Source organism: Arvicanthis niloticus, chromosome 4 (genome assembly GCF_011762505.2).
Source record: "Arvicanthis niloticus isolate mArvNil1 chromosome 4, mArvNil1.pat.X, whole genome shotgun sequence".
Lineage (NCBI taxonomy): Eukaryota > Metazoa > Chordata > Mammalia > Rodentia > Muridae > Arvicanthis > Arvicanthis niloticus.
The window spans coordinates 109,614,985-109,633,628 of record NC_047661.1 but is presented as its reverse complement, the minus strand read 5'-3'; the positions used below and the strand labels follow the sequence as shown (position 1 = coordinate 109,633,628).

General features: G+C 36.0%; 1 protein-coding gene across 3 annotated transcripts in view; it reads right to left on the bottom strand.

The window, feature by feature from the left end:
* The window catches only part of Tbck (TBC1 domain containing kinase), a 138,345-nt gene that overhangs the window by 93,112 nt on the left and 26,589 nt on the right, over positions 1-18,644 (bottom strand). For 2 of the 3 annotated variants that reach the window (XM_034500616.2, XM_076933263.1), the window contains exons 5-14: positions 18,558-18,631; positions 13,888-14,029; positions 10,853-10,913; positions 9,734-9,795; positions 7,960-8,021; positions 7,490-7,662; positions 5,407-5,545; positions 4,520-4,619; positions 3,564-3,613; positions 3,292-3,421 (exon numbers count right to left, since the gene is read on the bottom strand). In XM_034500616.2, the coding sequence (XP_034356507.1) occupies positions 3,292-3,421; positions 3,564-3,613; positions 4,520-4,619; positions 5,407-5,545; positions 7,490-7,662; positions 7,960-8,021; positions 9,734-9,795; positions 10,853-10,913; positions 13,888-14,029; positions 18,558-18,631 (993 nt within the window). The remainder of the gene's footprint in view (positions 1-3,291; positions 3,422-3,563; positions 3,614-4,519; positions 4,620-5,406; positions 5,546-7,489; positions 7,663-7,959; positions 8,022-9,733; positions 9,796-10,852; positions 10,914-13,887; positions 14,030-18,557; positions 18,632-18,644) is intronic. The other variant, XM_034500617.2, reaches the window with a different exon arrangement.

The window sequence follows — 18,644 nt, the reverse complement described above, 5'->3', positions numbered from 1 at the left end:
AGAGCTCTTAACAACTTGCGGTTTCCTACGTCAAGGTCTTCTTCGTCTTCTCTCCTTCCACCAACTCCCTACTCCTCTGCTTCCACCAACTGCCCACCCTCCAACTCCAACCCTGGTCTTATCCTCTTTTTTTTGCCTCTGGCTCCTCCCACTCCTCTTCCACTGCCCAATCACTGGCTGTAGCCTTTATTTAACAAATTTGATTGGACAGAAGGTTTACAAGATTCACTCCTCCTTCGCAGCCACTCCCAGGAGTGGAATTACCATGACAACAAGAGGCTAGGGCTATCCACCACAGGGACCCATGGCTCCAGCTACATATGTAGCAGAGGATGGCCTTATCTGGCTTCAATGGGAGGGGAGGACCTTGGTCCATCTTTTGGAGTCTTGATGCCCCAGTATACGGGGATGCTAGAGCAGTGAGGAAGGAGTGGGTGGGTGGTGGAGCACCCTCATAGAGGCAAAGGGGAAAGGGGATAGGATTGGGGGGGGTGGCAGAGGGGAGACTGGGAAGTGGGACAACAGATGAAATATAAATAAATAAAATAACCAATAAAAAGTAAAAAAAAATTTAAAAATACAGAAGAAATGCATGGATGTTGGACTTATTTTTTTAAGAAATTATTTTAAAGGTATGAAACAAAAGGAAAACTAGATATATCAAGTTAAAAGTTAAAAGCTAATTAAATAATTAGTAGAGTAAAAAATGGTCTACAGAATTGTAGAAAATATTGGCAAGCTTTACAACTGACATGGAATCGATATTCAGGACACAGTAAGGAAACCAAAACCTTGACAGTTAAAAAAAAATAACTATTAGTCGATCTAAATAGACATTTCTCAAAAGAAGATCTGCAAATAGGGACTGGACATTGAAAACACTCTCAGCATCACCAACCCCTGGGGAAATGCAAAGCAGAAACCACAGAGAAACTTCTCACCTCTTTACAGCTCCTATGACCTCTACTGAGGTACTGAGGTACACTATGGATGGCAATATCAATTCATATAGCTATTATGGGAAACAACATGGACTCTCCTCAAAAAATTACAGATAGACCTGTCTGATCGTATTAGTCATTTTTTTTTTTCATGGCTGTGATGCATGGGCTGGGCAGTACCATCCATCACAGTTATGTAGTACCAATATGGAAGCAAGGAGTTTGGAGCCAGAATCAGAGATGAGCATAAGCACTAAAGTCTATTGCTAGGACTCATGTTCCCCAGCTACACTGCACCTTCTAAGGGATCTACAACATCCTAAAACAGAGTAACCAAGTGTTCACAGACAGAAGTCTGTGTAGGATACTTTACATTCAACCTGTAACACTTATTATGATCCACAATTTCCAGTTCTGGGTATGACTGCCAAGGAAATGGAGTCACTATATCCTGTAGTTATTGTACTACCAGTATTCATAATATGCAACAAGTAGAATTAACTTATATCTATCAATAATAAGTAGATAAAGAAAATGCAGTGTATATTGTAAGTGGAATATCATTCAGCTCCCAAACATGAAATCCTGTAATGTGTGAGAACATGAATAAAACATGAAGGTACTATGTTAAATCAAATAAGCCAAGCACAGAGAAGACAAATACATATGGTCACTCATTTGTTAATTAGAAGAAAAACAATTAGAAAAGTGGTCTCCTACAAGTTCCAAGTAGCCAAGTGCAAAGTAGTTAGCAGGAGCTGAATAGCACCGCAGTGAGAGAAGGACAGAAAAGGTTACTTGATATGTGTGGTTAGGTCAATGAAACAAATATTAGTGATCTAGTGCACAAAAGTACGGCTACTTATAAATTAATAATAGCACACTGTATCTTATGAGGATGTCACAAAAATTGATAACTATTTTGCCACAAATAAATGGTAAATGTTTGAAAAAGCAGATAAGCTTATTTTGACTTAAGAATTGTATTTTGCAAAAAAATGGATTAAATATAACACTGGTACCTCATAAATATGTACTGATATGTATTCATATACCTCATAAACATAACTGACATATACATGATTGAAAGAGAGTCAGAGAAACTGCTGAGCAGGTAAAGGCACTTGCTACACTAGCTTGATAATTGGTCTGAGCTTGAATCCAGGGTTCACAAGGTCACCCATTGGATTCCACATGTACACTCCGGCACAGGTGCTCACACATACATTGTACATACACAAACATACAAACACACACAAACATATAAACACACACACACCATCATCATCATCATAATAACCATAATAAATAAAATTTAATAATAATTAAAAGAAAAATAGTACCAAGGCAAGAAAAAGAAAATGTCTCAAATTACCAGGTTCATATTCTAGTCTGGGCACTGTAATATATATTGGCGATAGAGTCGAGGAGAATGTCAATACATTTTTAAGATTATTAACCACTGGTCTGGTTTTATCTATATAAATAAACAGATAAATTCACTTCAATATCTCCAAACACTGTGTAATAAAATTAAAAATAAGGGCTTGTTCTACCTGTTCTTAATCAGGGCAGATTATAAGTGACTGAAAACCAGAGTTCTCACAAAAATTGATATCTATTTTGCCACAAATAAATGGTAAATGTTTGAAAAAGCAGATAAGCTTATTTTGACTTAAAAATTGTATTTTGCAAAAAAATGGATTAAATATAACACTGGTACCTCATAAATATGTACTGATATGTATTCATTTGATCAAAGACAAAAATCTTATAAAATTCTAGTATAGAAGGTATTTGCTGAGCATTAGTTACTGTAACTTCCCACATATTTGACCTTCTATAAGTCTGTAATTTGAAGGGATTTCTAAAAGACAATTAGTAGCACACAGGATATTTATGTCTTAGATACATGATAGACATCTTAAAATTGCTTTGCAAAATGTTTCCAATCTGAATTCACAAGCCCCTGCTGGTCTTGTTAATGATGTGGAGGAATATTCCACTGAAACTGTGCAGTATAATTGAGTTTATAGTAAAGGTGAGTTTAATATAGTTGTTGACTAGTTATATTCATATTTTATACCCCATTTCTATCAACATTGATACCTTTTCCTATTGACTTTTATGCCTTTCTTAAAAATTATGTTAATTCTTTGCCTGAGGTGATCTTTCACATATTGTCATTTTTTAACTTCTATCAATTTTAAAAGTTAGAGAAGTTAATTGAAAAAGATCATACAAATTACTCATAATTTCAAGCTATAAGAATTAACAGCATTAAAGGAAGAATCATCTGGACCATCATTAACACTTGATATGTTCTATATATCACTTGATGTGCTCCTACCTTCAACAGCCTGTCAAAGAGAATAATTCTGTTTAGTTGATACTCTGTATCCCTCTCTCTGATGATTAAAGGCAGGGTAGCAGCTGCAGACAACTCATTGTTGCTGTTTGAATGTGGTAAATTTGACTGGCTGTAAAGGAACAACCAAAGTAAAAATATGGACAAAGATAATATTAAAGCACAACTTTATAAATGTCCTATTTAAAATCTACACATTTCTTATTAATCTAACAGAATTGGGAAAAGTGTCAAATGAAGGAGCGGGTACTCACTCATCTTCAAGCAATGGGTAAAATGCTTCTCCACCAACATCTTTTAATCTCTGCCAATTTAAAACAAAGTACTTATAAATCACTATGTTGGGTAGTAAGAGTAATATCTACTTAAAAAGAATAGTTATGTAAAAATTATAAATCCACAACAGCACAAAGAAGTAAAAAATAGAATCTAAAGATTATTTTGTTTCATGAACACTCAAACATACCATACTTCTGACAAGGGTTACATACGAGCAAAGTCTTCCCTTTTTCCCTCTATACGCAGTGTTCCTAACATTTCCTTACATACAATACCAAATTACTAACATTAATACAAACGTTAATGTATAAAATAATTTGATGATTAAATGATGATTTAATCATCATTTAATTTATGATGATTAAAAAGATATTTTAATATATTCATTTATTAAAAGATTACTAAAAAGATATGTTTTTTCATATATTCTTTAAAGACATTTGCATAAAATATAGCTGGTGAAGGCACAATTTCTGAAATATACTTTTTAAGGTTTTTTAAATGACAACTCACTTAGAAGTACTGATGAAATATATGGTCTTGTAATATACAGAACAGGTAAACACATAGCTGAGACTCACAACTGCACTGAAATCAGGCAACTCTAATTAGTATTATACATTTTAAAACATCAGAATCTGATCAACTGTTTAAATTTTAATTGTTTTTATTTCAACACTTAAAATGTTTAAAATTACCTAAAATTTAGTATGTTTAACAAATGGAGAAACAGGAAGACTTGGTCAATGAAGATGCAAAGATAACCTTGTGAGCAGTCCGGCAGTGCACAGGCTGAACTTACAGTTTACACAGATATTTTCTGACAGTTCTACTCCAGACACACACTGCAGATGATCTCTCATGTGTCACAAATGCAAAGTGTTGTGTGTTAGTTTTAGATGAGGCATATTTGGTAAGCTTTCATCCTTACATTTCTTAGCTGGCACAAAGACAATGTGACAGTGGTATCATCTAAGAGTGAGCTTCTATCTCGACCTTGTCCAAAACTTTCTCCATCTTCAAAAAGAAAACTAAGATTTAAAGAAAGGAAAAAAGAAAAAAAAACAGTTATTATGTTGATCATAAAAATATAATTTATTTTTTCTAAAAAATTTTCCTATCACACTCTCATCATCAAGAAGTAAAATTCAGATAGACAGTGGATTTTGAAAATCGAGCATAGTGTGATACATGTGCCTACATCCCAGTGCTTGGAAGGCAGAGGTAGGTGTATCAGGACTTTGAGGATAGTCAGTTACATAGTGAGTTCAAGACTAGCATGGGCTACATGAGACCTTGTCTTGACAAACAAGTTTTCAAAAACTGTAACTGCTAGTTGAAGTTTCTCCAAACAAGACTGACTTTTATGTCTCTCTATTAGTTATAATTCTGGCACATGCTGTCCTGGTTAGCTTTGTCACTCACACTACTAGAGCTGTGGTTCTCAATCTGTGAGTTGAGACCCCTTTGGGGCTAGAACAACCTGTTCACAAAGGTTTCCTAAGACTATCAGAAGAAGACAAATACTTAAATTATGATTCATAGCAGTAGTAAAATTACAGTTTTGAAGTAGCAACAAAACTATTTTATGGTTGGGGTCACCAAACATGAGGAACTATATTAAAGGGTCACAGTATTAGGAAGGTTGAGTGCCACTGCTTTAGAGAGAAAACTCTGCAATTACAAATTCTAACCCATCCCACAGGTGTGGGTCTAACTGCTTCCATGTTCACGTAATTAGAATATCCACCAAAAGAAATGAAATAAAAAATCAACCAAAAATTTCAACTGTTATTACCAAAGATTTTCTTTACTTACTTCGGGAGTGTGCAGATAGGTGGTTTGGATCGAATAATTTCCTTGTTTATAAGCTCCTTCTCCAGGTCTCCTCCAGCCAAACACCAAAGGTAGTAAACTTCCTCAATAGATCTCTCCGCCAGGTAATCATTGTCTATATCTATTAATGGTAAAATTTTCAAAATTACTATTACCATTTTGTCTATTTTAATAGCTGATACTAATAACAGCTGACATTCTGATAAAAGTAGCTGAAGAACAGGTTATCAGTTCTGCATCTAAGGACTTTGCAAGTTGCTACTCCACCTAACAATACAACAGATGAGACTGAAAATCTTATGTAAGAACCATAAGAAAGGTAACAGAATGGAGGCAAACTACTATGCACAAAATTGGAAAAGCAGATAGAAGGAAGTGCAAGAACAGAAAAGAGCCTCAGGAACCAGAACTAGAATAGTAAAAGTAGAATATAATTGATGAATTGCTGTAAGCTCAGTGCAGACAAGTCTGAGAGTTTGAAGTCCCAGGATGTACAGTTATAGGGGGACACTGGCACAACAGTAAAATTTATCACCAGGATCCTGCGCAGTTCCTCACAGTAAATACTGGAGAAAACTGGCCTGCACTTTAGGCCAGGGGAGGAGAAAACAGAATCAATCTGGAATACCATCAGAGGACTTTCTTCCTTGTATGACTTGTCACAGGAGAAGTTAGCAGCACCTAACTGACCTGGGAGGAGGAAATACTTTTTATGATGTTGGTGGCAAGGAGGAAGGACAGCATTCTGTGGTCCTATAAGCAGGCCACGCAGTTTAGTAAGCTTCTGTTCCTGGACTGTGATATTCATACAAGCTTTCTGCCCATAGTGAAACTGGAAGGCTAGGGTGCACTTGAGTGGGGTGTCTAGGTGCAGGTGTGTCATGACTATACATTTTGACTCATCTTTGTAACAGGTTGAATTCCTCCTAAGAGTGGTTTATGCATAAAGACAGTGAAGGGGCCAGAGATTGTCAAAATTCTAAACATACTTCTATACTCACAATGGAAGTAAAACTGCTACTTCAGTACTTCTCTTGCCCCCTGATGAAACTCACACTAAGCTGATATGCACAGCGATCCTAGTAGTCAACTTTAGTCACATCCTGCTTCCTATATCTAGAGAAGCTAGAAAAGGTAAAATCTGGAAAACGTATTCCCCACGTTAGAGGTACAGAACAGGAATTTTTATACTCTACAGAAAGGAATGTGGTAGGAAAACCCTCATGCCAACAAAGCATTCCTTTCCTCATGCTTTACTGCACAATATGATGGCACAGACTTCCTACTGTTGATAGAATTTTAAGATTACACACTTTGTTGTGTGTAATATTAAAAAACAATCCATGCTATTGCTTGCTATGCTCTAGTAACGTAGTCTCTCCCTGTCCCCATGGTCCCCGTGTGGTGGCCTCCCAACTCCTGGCTCTCTTGCTGTGGAACCTGCTTACTTTCCCAGTCATCCATCCCCTGTGGCTAGCTGTCACTAATCCCACACCCCTCCCTGCCCTTAACCCAGTAAAATCAAAACTCTAGAGGCTTGTAATTTATCAGTCAGGTTTATATCAGTAAATTCTCAACACACAAAATGCCCACACAATAAACTCAGAGCCAACTGATATTGATACAAGATGCCCACCTAGATTGGACAGATTGTCCTATATTATTATATCCCTTCTAAGATATTCATAGCTACCCTATGGCTATTTAAAGCTACGTGGATCAGGTTCGGCCTCCAGTTCCTCCATCTTCTCTGTCCTTCTACCCTCTCTGTTCCCTGTCCTGTCTCTAAAACTCTCAGCCTGCCTTCTTTTTTCACTGCCCAATCACAGACTCCAGTCTTATATTATACCTGCCCTCACCTGCAACAACAATCTACACCACTTAAAATATGTTATGTGGAATATTAGTAATTTAGAGTCTAAAATTTGACTTATGTTTGACTCACTGTAGAATCACCTCCTAATTCCCTGGCTACTTTCCACAAAAGCCTATGAATGTAAGACCTGTTAGTGATGAATTCAAAAGTAAACAGGCTAGGGGACTTCTGGAAACAAGGCGCACTTACCACCTATGCTCTCCTCATCTTTACCTTTACTCAAGTCACTGATATCCTCAGGCAGAGTTAAATCAGCGCATCTCAGCGAAGATGAAAAGAGACTGGCAGGTTTGATAAAGGGGGTGTATAAAGGTGACACTTCACTGAACACCTGGTCCTTCATTAACTCATCTGGGGTTGGCCTTGAGAAAGACAATTGAAAATACTGAGCATGCATAAAAGTCATAAAAATTTTCCTACAAATATAACACATTCAAGGTGGGAGTCAAAAGTCTTAGATACTTCCTTAACACAGATGGCTATGATTTGACTTCTTTTATTCACAGAAAGTTAACTTTAAATCACGTACAATACTGGTATCAACTATGTACTGCAACACATGCAGCTATTGTCCCTTAGTCCATCACTGCCATACCAAATACTAAATCAACTCTATAGAGAAAGAATCCTGGGATAAGCCTGAAGTCTAAAGGAATCACCTCTTAGAAGGATGGAAGGTGAGGCACTTCTTCAAAATATTTATCACACTTTCAGGAAGCTCCTGGTCAATAAAGATAAAAAATAGACAAATGATCGATTGTACAAATATATTTTACTAAAATATTTCAATCTCATAAGTTTTGAATTTAAAAGAAATAGAGACATAGTGTGGAGCAGAGACTGAAGGAAAGGCCAACCAGAGACTGCCCCACCTGGGGATCCATCCTGTATACAGACACCAAATCCAGACACTATTGTGGATGCCAGGAAGTACTTGCTGATAGGAGCCTGATATAGCTGTCTCCTGAGAGGCTCTGCCAGAGCCTGACAAATATAGAGGCTGATGCTCACAGCCAACCATTGGACTAAGCACGGGGTCTCCAATGGAGGAGTTAGAGAAAGGACTGAAGGAGCAGAAGGGGTTTGTAACCCCATAGGAAGAACAACAATATCAACCAACCAGACGCCCAAGAGCTCCCAGGGACTAAACCACCAACCAAAGAGCACACATGGAGGGAACCATGGCTCCAGCTGCATATGTAGCAGAGGATGGCCTTGTCAGACATCAATGGGAATAGCCCTTGGTTCTGTGAAGGCTCAATACCCCAGTTTCAGGGAATGCCAGGTCGAGGAGGCGGGAGTCAGTAGGGGAACACCCTCATAGAAGCAGGGGGAGGGGTATGGGATTGGGGGAGGTTTCTGGAGGAGAGACCTAGAAAGGAATAACATTTGAAATGTAAATAAAGAAAATGTCCAATAAAAAACCATTTTTATTTGGACTTTATTTAAATTTATATTCATTTGTCACTCTCTGGGAAAAAATTAGCATTTGCAGAGAGAGAAGTACAGCTTGAATAGCTTGTTACTGTATCTTAATGTGAAAACGAACTTTCCTAAACAGATTGTTCTTGTTTGACTGTGTCCCTTTCTACATTCAGGTCCTGAAACTTAAGGCCAAGTAGATGTCATTAAGAGATGAGCGGCTGGGACTATTATTCTACTAAATGGACATTGTACCACACTGTTCTCTAAATACACTCTTTCTCCTCATAAGTTACCCAGTTCTCAGATATCATCAGAGAAGTGTCTTTGTACAGGGAATGGTGGTTTGGCAGAAAATCACAATGGTTAAAGTGTGGGAAGTTGTGATTATGGACTGCTCAGCTATATATCTATGTCACAACCCCTCTGCAAGGCTCAAAGACCAACATGGAACAGTGGGGGAAAGACCCATAGAGCCAGAGGTAGGGGAGCTATTGACAGCCAGTGAAGTCTAGCGAAGGCAGAATCGGTTATCTGTAAGGGTCTGGCTCCTGGTAAACAAATCAGGGTGCAGTGGACACCCACACCAAGGAGTATATGGGCCACACTGGACCTAATGGGTTATTAAATAGGGGTTGAATTTGGGAGACAGGGGTTGATATAAGAGGAACTTGGGAAAAGAACTGGGGTGAATATGGTTAGAACATTGTATGGAGTTCTCAAGAATGTATAAAAATAAAAGCAAACAAATAAAAGAGGTGGCCCGTGAGAGATGATGGGGTCCCACAGGCCTTCATCTTGGGAATGGGATCTTATATTTCCTATATCCACTGCATCCTCGACCAGCTTGCTTCTCTGCTGTGAGTGTCCTTCCCTTATTAGAAACCTGAGCCTGTGGACACCTTTATCATGACATTTCTAGCTTCTAAAACTGTGAGATGATTCCTTTTGTTCTTTAAAAATGACCGAGTCTCAGATAGTCTGTTGGAACAGCACTCATGTACAACTAACCTTGATAATGTCCAGACACCCATGCTCCTCAGCCAGAACTATTATAGTATCATCTACACAGCCTAAGAAAAAGGAAAGCCAGGTGAGTAAACACCAAAACTATTATAGTATCATCTACACAGCCTAAGACAAAGGGAAAGGCAGATGAGTAAACATTGGTTTTTAATCTATCACAATAACTGGGGAAAATACAATGACAAATCCAAATATATAATATAGTTTTGGTCTCTAAGCTACTAAAACTTTTTTTTATTTAAAGAATTAACTTTCTTTACATGTTCTGACAAAAGCATAGAAGCTTACTCACTCAGTTCAGTCCAGCACAGGTACTAAATTATAGCAACTTACATAAAGGTAAAAAAAAATCCAAGGAATTTTTAAAGGTGCTGTATTTTTTCATGGTTACAAGAATAATTTATTTTTATTACATGAGATCTGGAGAATGACCCAATGTACCTCTGGAGATAAAAAGTATAAATTCAGTCTTCAGACCACACTTAACAGTGCCCCAAACTCCTTGACAGCTGTAGTGTCTAGTCTTTGTACGGAATTAATGGATGAGATAAAATTTTATACTACTTAGTTCATTGCCTCCTTCCCACAGGTTTTATCCTTTGTGAACTGTTACTGGAATTCTAATGTGTCACTACTTCATATGAAATAATCCTATCAGTTCTCTCTTCATTACCACTCTGAATTAGATTACACATTTGCTAGTATACATTTCAAATAATACATATGTAAGTTTTAAAGAGACATGAACATTCTCCCTAGATTGTTTTTCATATACAACTAGTCACATTAGAAGGGTAGCACAAGGGTTAGATTTGGTCGTGGAAGTACAGTTTTGTATTCTATTAGTTTGATTATAAAAAATAGTTTCCTTGGCTAAATCATGAAACTAAGACTTCTTCCCAGGAAGGTTCAAGTTCATTCATGAATAAGGAAAACTGCTGTATGTTTTAAAAGCACTCTCCATGATCTCATCTCATGCTTACCTCATCACCAGCACCCTAGAGACAGGAGTTTCACTACTTCAGCGAGTATGCCAATGCACATGACAGCTGTTTCTATACATTGTATTTATGGTGGAAAGATAACCAAATGTATGAAACTTACCCAAAGTAAGCAAAAATTTTAGTCTTTCAGAAATATCCAAGCTCTGAAACAATTTTCTCCCCTAAATAAAATGGGAAAATAAATTCTTATTAATGCTTAGAATTTTCTCCCTGTTCTCCCTGTTTCTTCCTGTATCTTTTGTACTATTATTTAGCTAATTATATTGGCACTTCTATTTATTATCAGATTTTACTGATTTTTTTTTAAATCAGCTTGACTAAGAAGAACTATTGTTAACATTCTTAAAAGAGTTGTATAATATTTATTATTTACGGCACCAACATCTAATGATCATTAGATCAAATGTGATTCCCAGCACTGATCACTTTTGAGAACCACACATTATTGTTAATTTTTCCTGATCACCAAAAGTATTGTTTAGTAAAATACAGAGATGGCCCTGGAAGTCTACCCCTGAAATCCTTATTTATGTCTCTTGCTCAACTAATCCATTCTCTGCACCCATAACTACCCACAGCAGTTCTTCCTCTCAAGCAACTTCAGATCGCCGTTCCATGTCTTCTAACACTACCTAAGTTTCTGTGTTGTCTTTGTTGTTTTTGGAGCTGGGGACAGAACCAAGGACTCAAGTTGGTAAATCAGTACAGTTGCTAGAACAGCATGGTATCACTGTGTTCCATCCCCAGTCCTTCCTATACTCTTAACTTAAGGCAATCTTTCTAGGCTGGCCTCAAACTCAAACTAAGTTCTTCCTAGCTCAGAGTAGCCAGTATTACAGGCTATTTTAAGATACACATTATAGTTTAGTTGTTTCCTTATCAGTTTGCCTCTGGAACCCCTTAACATGAATTTGGGAGTCAAAATTTTTATCTCTAAAAATCATGTTTTAAGCAATTGTATGTCCAACAAGTTGGATTCTTCTATCACCAAATAATTAAATAACATTGCTAAATTACCTAATCCCTTTAACACCGCATATCTCTCATCTGTAAAACTGCAGAAGAAACTGAACAAACCTACAGTGCTCAGTTATAAAAGTGGACAGTGCCTCATTAGTGTTGGCTTTTCTGTCTCATTTACTACAAACAAGTTAAATGTTTACACTCTCTGAAGGAGACTTAAAGAGAAGTCTTAAGAAGATGGCTCAGACTTTACACATATACACACAAACTTTGATTATTTTAAGAGGTAAAATATTCTTAATATTTCAAGATCAAAATTACCAAAGTACCATCAGAAAGAGCACTGGGAAAAAAAAAAAAAAAAAAAAAAAAAAAACAGTTGCTGCTTTTCTTCCATGGCTTTTTATGTTCTATCACTTGTCAGAAGTACAGGTTGGTCTATAGTCGTAAACCTTTCAGCTGGCCTACACTTTATATAACCAAATACAAATTATCTCCATTTAGCATTTAAAGTCTTCTAGGATATGGTTCTAATGTATATTTCCATCTGGCTGCTACTTTTCTACCACCGTGAACACACACAGATACCACAGTGTAATTAAATTAGAATATATACCCTTCAACACTGAACACTCAGCTACCCTGGCCTACAATTTAAACTAGTATTTTTCTCCTCAAAACTGTAATTTTAATCCTGTGCTTCTCACAGTTCTGCATATTCATTTCAGTGTCATTCTTGAATGTTAATTTTTTAAATTTAATAATTTAGAATTCAATTTTTTTTTGGAATTATGTTTGAATCGGTCATTCCTGTATATTCACTACTAGAAAAATAGGTACTCTCCTTCCCACTGTGATTTTCCTGGGGAAAAATGTTTGTGACAACTGTGGGTTTTAAGATTTTTCCCTACAACAGCAATGAAGTCTCCAAAGGCCTTTAATACTTTAGCTGTTAGAACACTGAGCAGGCATGTATCTGCAGAACTCTGCTACAGTACAGCTCAGAGAGTTTGACTTCTATGTACGATAGTTTTCCAACTTTTAGAAATATACACTTTAGAAGCCTGCAGCAAAAGTTGATAGACAGAGCCAATATGAAATTGTTATAAATCGCCTTACCTTTTAATAATACCCTAACAATGTCATCAGTTATTTTACAGGTTTACTATATAGTTTCCAGGTATTTGTATTTTTATTGTTTTTGAGTTTTTTATTTTTCCATTTAAAAGAACCTGTACTTCCAAAAGGTGGACTTTATTCTCTACTTTGGATCTTTCCATTATACAGATTGTTAGAACATCTGGGTACATCTTCCTTTTCTTTTAACTTTTAATATTTACAATCTCTTTTTATCCTTGTGTACAAATGCTTTTGGGAGGATTTCTTAGGTTTATCTACTTTTAGTTTTTCCAGTTTCCTAGAATTCATTAACATTCTTTGTTTAAATAATTGCATATATTTCATTAAAACTTTGTTTTCTTGATAGCTTATATAATTGTTTAATAAATGTAATTTTAGAAAACATGTGATTTTATTGTAAAGTTTCGATGCTATAATCCCTCCCTCCATTGGCTGTTTCTGTCTTACTGTGGCTATTATCTGTCTGTGAATTTTACGCAGGTTCTCATCAATACCTCAACACTCTTCCACACTTCTTTCAACAGTGGGAACTTCTCAGAGTAGAATGGCTCTACTACATTTTTAGTGACAGAGGAAATGGTTCCTAGCAGTATGATTTTGATATAGTTTTTCATTCATTTTTTAAAAAAATATTTCTACTGCACAAAAGTTCCATTTGTTAGTTGCTCGTATGGTTATCTACTTATATTTTAATATTTTCCATAAAATTCTAGGTGTTGAATTACACAGAATATTTAAACTTATATGTAGCCTGTCATACTTGCACTGGCTGCCCAAACCCAAGGACATAACCAAGTGACATAAAACTCCTATAAAAAAATTAAACTTTCCTCTTACTGAATTCATTCAACTCTGCATCCTTCCAACATTATGGACTATAATATAATTATGAGCTCCAATACAATATGTCTATTTATTTCTAGTCAATTTGTACAACAAAATATTTCATTACTATGTAAACTTCCTTTCTAAAAAGCAAATTCTAATGATCACATAATTTATTTTATTAGTTTAATATTTCTTTATACATACCACACAAAGCTCAAATAAAATTATCCCAAGAGACCATACATCTGATTTGGGGCCAGAAGGCAATGGTTTTTCACTTGGCATATGATCAGTAGTTTTGAAAATTCCTTGTGCAATTACCTCAGGTGCCAGATATGAGGGATACCTGTAACACATGTAAAATTAACAAATAATTACATTGAGCTATAGTGGCAACAGAAACAGCAGCACGTTCTTGTACATAATGTGTGAAATGTAAAATTCCCACATAATTAAACCCATAGTGATTACTAGAGAGAATCTTGAACTAATCATTGAAATACAGGCCTTTATGTCTAGGGATTGAAGCAGAGCATACAGGAGTCTTAAATCATTTTAATGACATCGTGTCTCTGTGGCATTAGTGTGGTTCCTTGCCATACTTCCATTCCAGCAGGCCTCTAGGTTTGTCTCCAAGTGCTTTCCTTCCTTCTTAGTCAGTGTTCTATCAATAGTGAACTGTCTTATCATTGGATCTTTGAAATAGATATTTTCAACAGTGTCTTATTTTGCTCTGCTGTTGCTGTGATAAACACTGCAAAACAAAAGCAACTTGGGAAGGAAAAAGTTTATGCCATTTTACAATTCCACTCCATCAATGAGAGAAGCCAGAGGAGCAGCTCAAGCCTGAACTGAATCAGAGAGCATGGAGTAATACTGCTCACCAGCTTGCTCAGATTGCTTCTTCATAGCAACGCGACCTACTCAGGGGTGGTGCCACCCACAGCAAGTTGGCCTGTCCCACATCATTGTTAATCAAGAAAATTACCCCCAGAATTGCCTACAGGCAATCATCTTCCGGTACAGTTTTCTCAGTTTAGCTTGTGTCGAGTTGATTAAAATCTGACCAGTATAAATGACCCCTTGTCAACTTGACATACAAATACATCATTACTAAACTATAACTTTTCCTTTCTTGTTTATCCCAAGATCTCATGTTAATAATGCAATATAAAATGGTATAATTTTAAAAGTCCTACAGTCTTTAAAACTTTAAATGTCTGTTATGTGTATTCAGGGCTGTACTGTTCGTGGTGGATAACCATTAGTGTGTGCTTCCTTAGGGAAGACTGGTTGTTCTTTCAGGATAGTTGTCTGCAGTCCTGTGTCTATGGCTGAGATTTCATGAGCTTGCCTCCTTCCATGTTTAGCACGACTTCTGGTGTTGTCCTTTCACGCCATGTTTAGGCGGCTTGTTGGTGAAACTTCATGGGTGTAGTACATGGACTGAGTAGGCTATATTTATGTATTTAGAAACACACTTTGTACACGTATACATATGTAGCAAAAAAATAAAGAAAAAGAGGTCATGATTTTGAAAGAATTGTGTTGGGAGTACATAGGAGGGTTTTTGGAGGGAGCAAAGGGAAGGGGAAAATAATTGTAATCATATAATTTTTAAAAATTTCAAAAACTCAAACATTTTAAAAGTTCAGTCCCTTAAAAATCAAACCAGGGCATAGTCATAATCAGATTCAAGCAAAACAGAATTCAACATTATAAATATCTAACTATACAAGAATATTATGAACCCAGAATGGAATTATTAGACACAACACGTAGGCACTTTCTATGTTAGTATCATATGTATATATGTGTGTGTGTTTTTCAAGTTTATTCACAAACACCATAATCTCGATTTTCCCTTCATTAACATTATTTTACAACAATAACTTTACAATATATGCAAATACATGTGGCATCTCCTCATACTATCATTGCCAAAGTTCATATTTATATGTAAAATATAACTCATTCAAGTCTGAATATACAGCTTGAATAAAACTAGCTTATTAAATTGTTAAATAATTATTCATCATGATGACATAAATGCTCTTTTAATATACTCATTTATAATGCATAAACCTGTAATAACATTTGTCCTCAGGTGATAATACTGCTTTATAAGGGAATATGTGGAGTCTGTAGAAATAGCTACAGTTTAATGAAAAAGCACCAGATTGGTCTAGCATTAGTGTTCCACTCTTTGAACTGTGTGCGTCTTTATGTTGTGGCACCAGAGATGGCCTTGAACATGACATGCAATTGCTCTGCCCAACAGACCTGTGCTTTCACTTCAGTACAATCTGACAGGGCTTTCTTCTTCAGCAGGAAGGAATGGCGATGCTCCCCTCCCCCCCACTTGTGAATACTAATACATAAAGATTGACTTACAATACATTAATTCAAAACCATAGTACACTTAATGAAAAGTTAAGCAAAGCTACAACTAAATTGGTATGTCAAAAAAATTTGGACAGAAGCAAAGAATTAACCTTTGCTCTAAATATTCCGCTCCCCTTTAACCAGAGAGAAATTCATAAAGAGCCTTAATGAGCTTTAATGAAGGGCATCATCTTTCAGGGACTTTCTCTTAAGTGTCTCATTTTAACACTCAACAGAAACTACTAGAACTTCACTTTGAACATAGCTGGTCAGGTATTGCAAATGGCTTTCATCATCTGCAGTTTTAACAGGGCATTAAGCTACTGTCCAATCACAGTGAATGCCCAATTTCTAATTCTTTCCGATATGTTGAAGCAGATGGTAACACTTATGTGCCTTAGTATCTGTCACTGGAGTCAGCTGTGCACCTCCTCTGATGGAGGCTCTTCCTGGCCTGGCTGTTTGATCACTTATTTTATTTTTCCTGGCTAATGTTTCACACTTTGCTCTTTATACTTTCCAGTAAGATCCTTTGAAACTCAGACTTCAAAGCAAGCTGCATTGAATGCTAAAACAAGACCACATCTACCAAAGTGTTTTAAATTCAAAATAATTGATACTTTAAGAAAATTCACTTCTATTTCACCAGAAACTAATGTAATGTTAAACGTAAGTCAAAAACTTAAATTAATGTTTGTGTTGTTTTTTGTTTCCTTTCATAGAAATCTATTTAGACAAGATGCAGAAGTAATAGTTACATCTACACTGCTCTTACGGCAGACAATTGGTAATGGTCACTCAAAGAAGAAGCTTGAGCTTAACTAAGAACTTTAATAAAAATAAAAAAAATGTTAACTATTAGTACACCATTTTTATGTTTATGAATAAAATTGCATTCTACCATTGAACTTATGTGAATGTTAAAATTTGAATTCGTATAACTTAATAAATCAGCCACAGAAATCACTACAGAAAAGTCCCATTTAAGAATGAGTTGCTTGAGGACAAGAATTAATAATAGCTTTGTGCATGAAGCAGGCAGAGCGGAACGTGCTCAGGAAGTGCTTCCTTACTAACTGAAGGCTCAACAGCCTGGACTACACAGTGAGCTCAAGGCCAGCTTAAGACAGCGGTACTAATGAACAAACCAAACAGAAACAGAAGGAAGCTAGACGCCAGGCATGATGGAGCTCTCCTTTAACCCCAGCACTCTGGAAGCAGAAGCAGGTGGATCTCTGTGAGTTGAGGCCAGTCTGTTCTACATAATGAGTTCCATGGCAGCCAAGGCTATATAGAGAGAACCTATTTCAAAAACCAAAAGAAAAAAAAAATAGGAAAAAAGATCTACAATCTACATTTTTAGAATAAAGAAAAAATTTTTCAAAAATCTAAAAATGTTTAAGTAATATTCTATTTGACATTGTCTTCATGCCTGCCTATCTCCGACTCCCAGTGCTAGCATGGTAGAACTGATTCTTTGGGTGCCAGAGGAGAAATCCCAAGTGAATACTATTAAAAACAGTTAGGCTGCAAGTGAGAGAATGTGATGACAAGTTCTAGGTTAGGTGACAATGTGGTTTGCTCATGTTCATCACTGTTCTCAAGTGATGTAAGGGAAGTCCTGATTGTGAAATACAAGCTTGAGTCTTAGTAATAGAGAGCCAAGAGGTCTACTCTCAGACTACCATGAAAGTATCAGACACAACAAATTCAATCACCGTAAACAAAAGCCAGCATATGCAAATATACAGTAAAATGTTAACATACAGAAGATGAAGGACAATCAGAAATTCTTCTCCTTACTTTTAAAAGTTGAAAACAATGTAGCTGAAGGAGAGTTACACTACAGGAATGTTTCAGAGTAACTAGACAATAATACATCAGTCTCTATCAGACACATCTTTCTACATATAGCATGAAATAAAGTTCCATTCATTTCATAGAGGGGAACATAGATTTGGAAATTCACACCAGAAGCAATTAAGTAAATAGACCACTTTAAACATACACTTCTCTATAGAAAATTTATCCCATTACGTCCAATGTCCACAGTGAACTGACTTGAATTAAAAAATGCAGTTTATTCTTAGAGAATAAGGAATTAAATAAACATAAAACATTAAACTGAAAGTAAAACAAGCAATGTTTTTCAGTCTATAGATGAACATATAGTATCATTATGAATCTGGTCAGCTTTCTTACCATAAGCCACTTAATTCTAAATGAAATACAATCAATTAAGGAATATCATAAGGTAAACATAACCAATGACTTGTGACCCTTTGTGCCTATTATATTAAAAATTAATTCAGGAATCTCAGGGACACTTGGAAAACACTCATTGTTTACTTGTCAATAAAGTATATAAAAATTAAGATGTAGTAAGTAAAGAAAATCTGTTTTCATGTCAAAAATAACTAACCAGATACACATTATCAAATTTTACCAAGGTTAAAATAGAATTAAAAATAGAGATAAACAACACTTACCCTATTGGGAAATCGACATCATCACCATGGGCTGTCATGTGATAAAGTCCAAATTTAGCCAGTTTAATATGACCCTACAATGAAAAG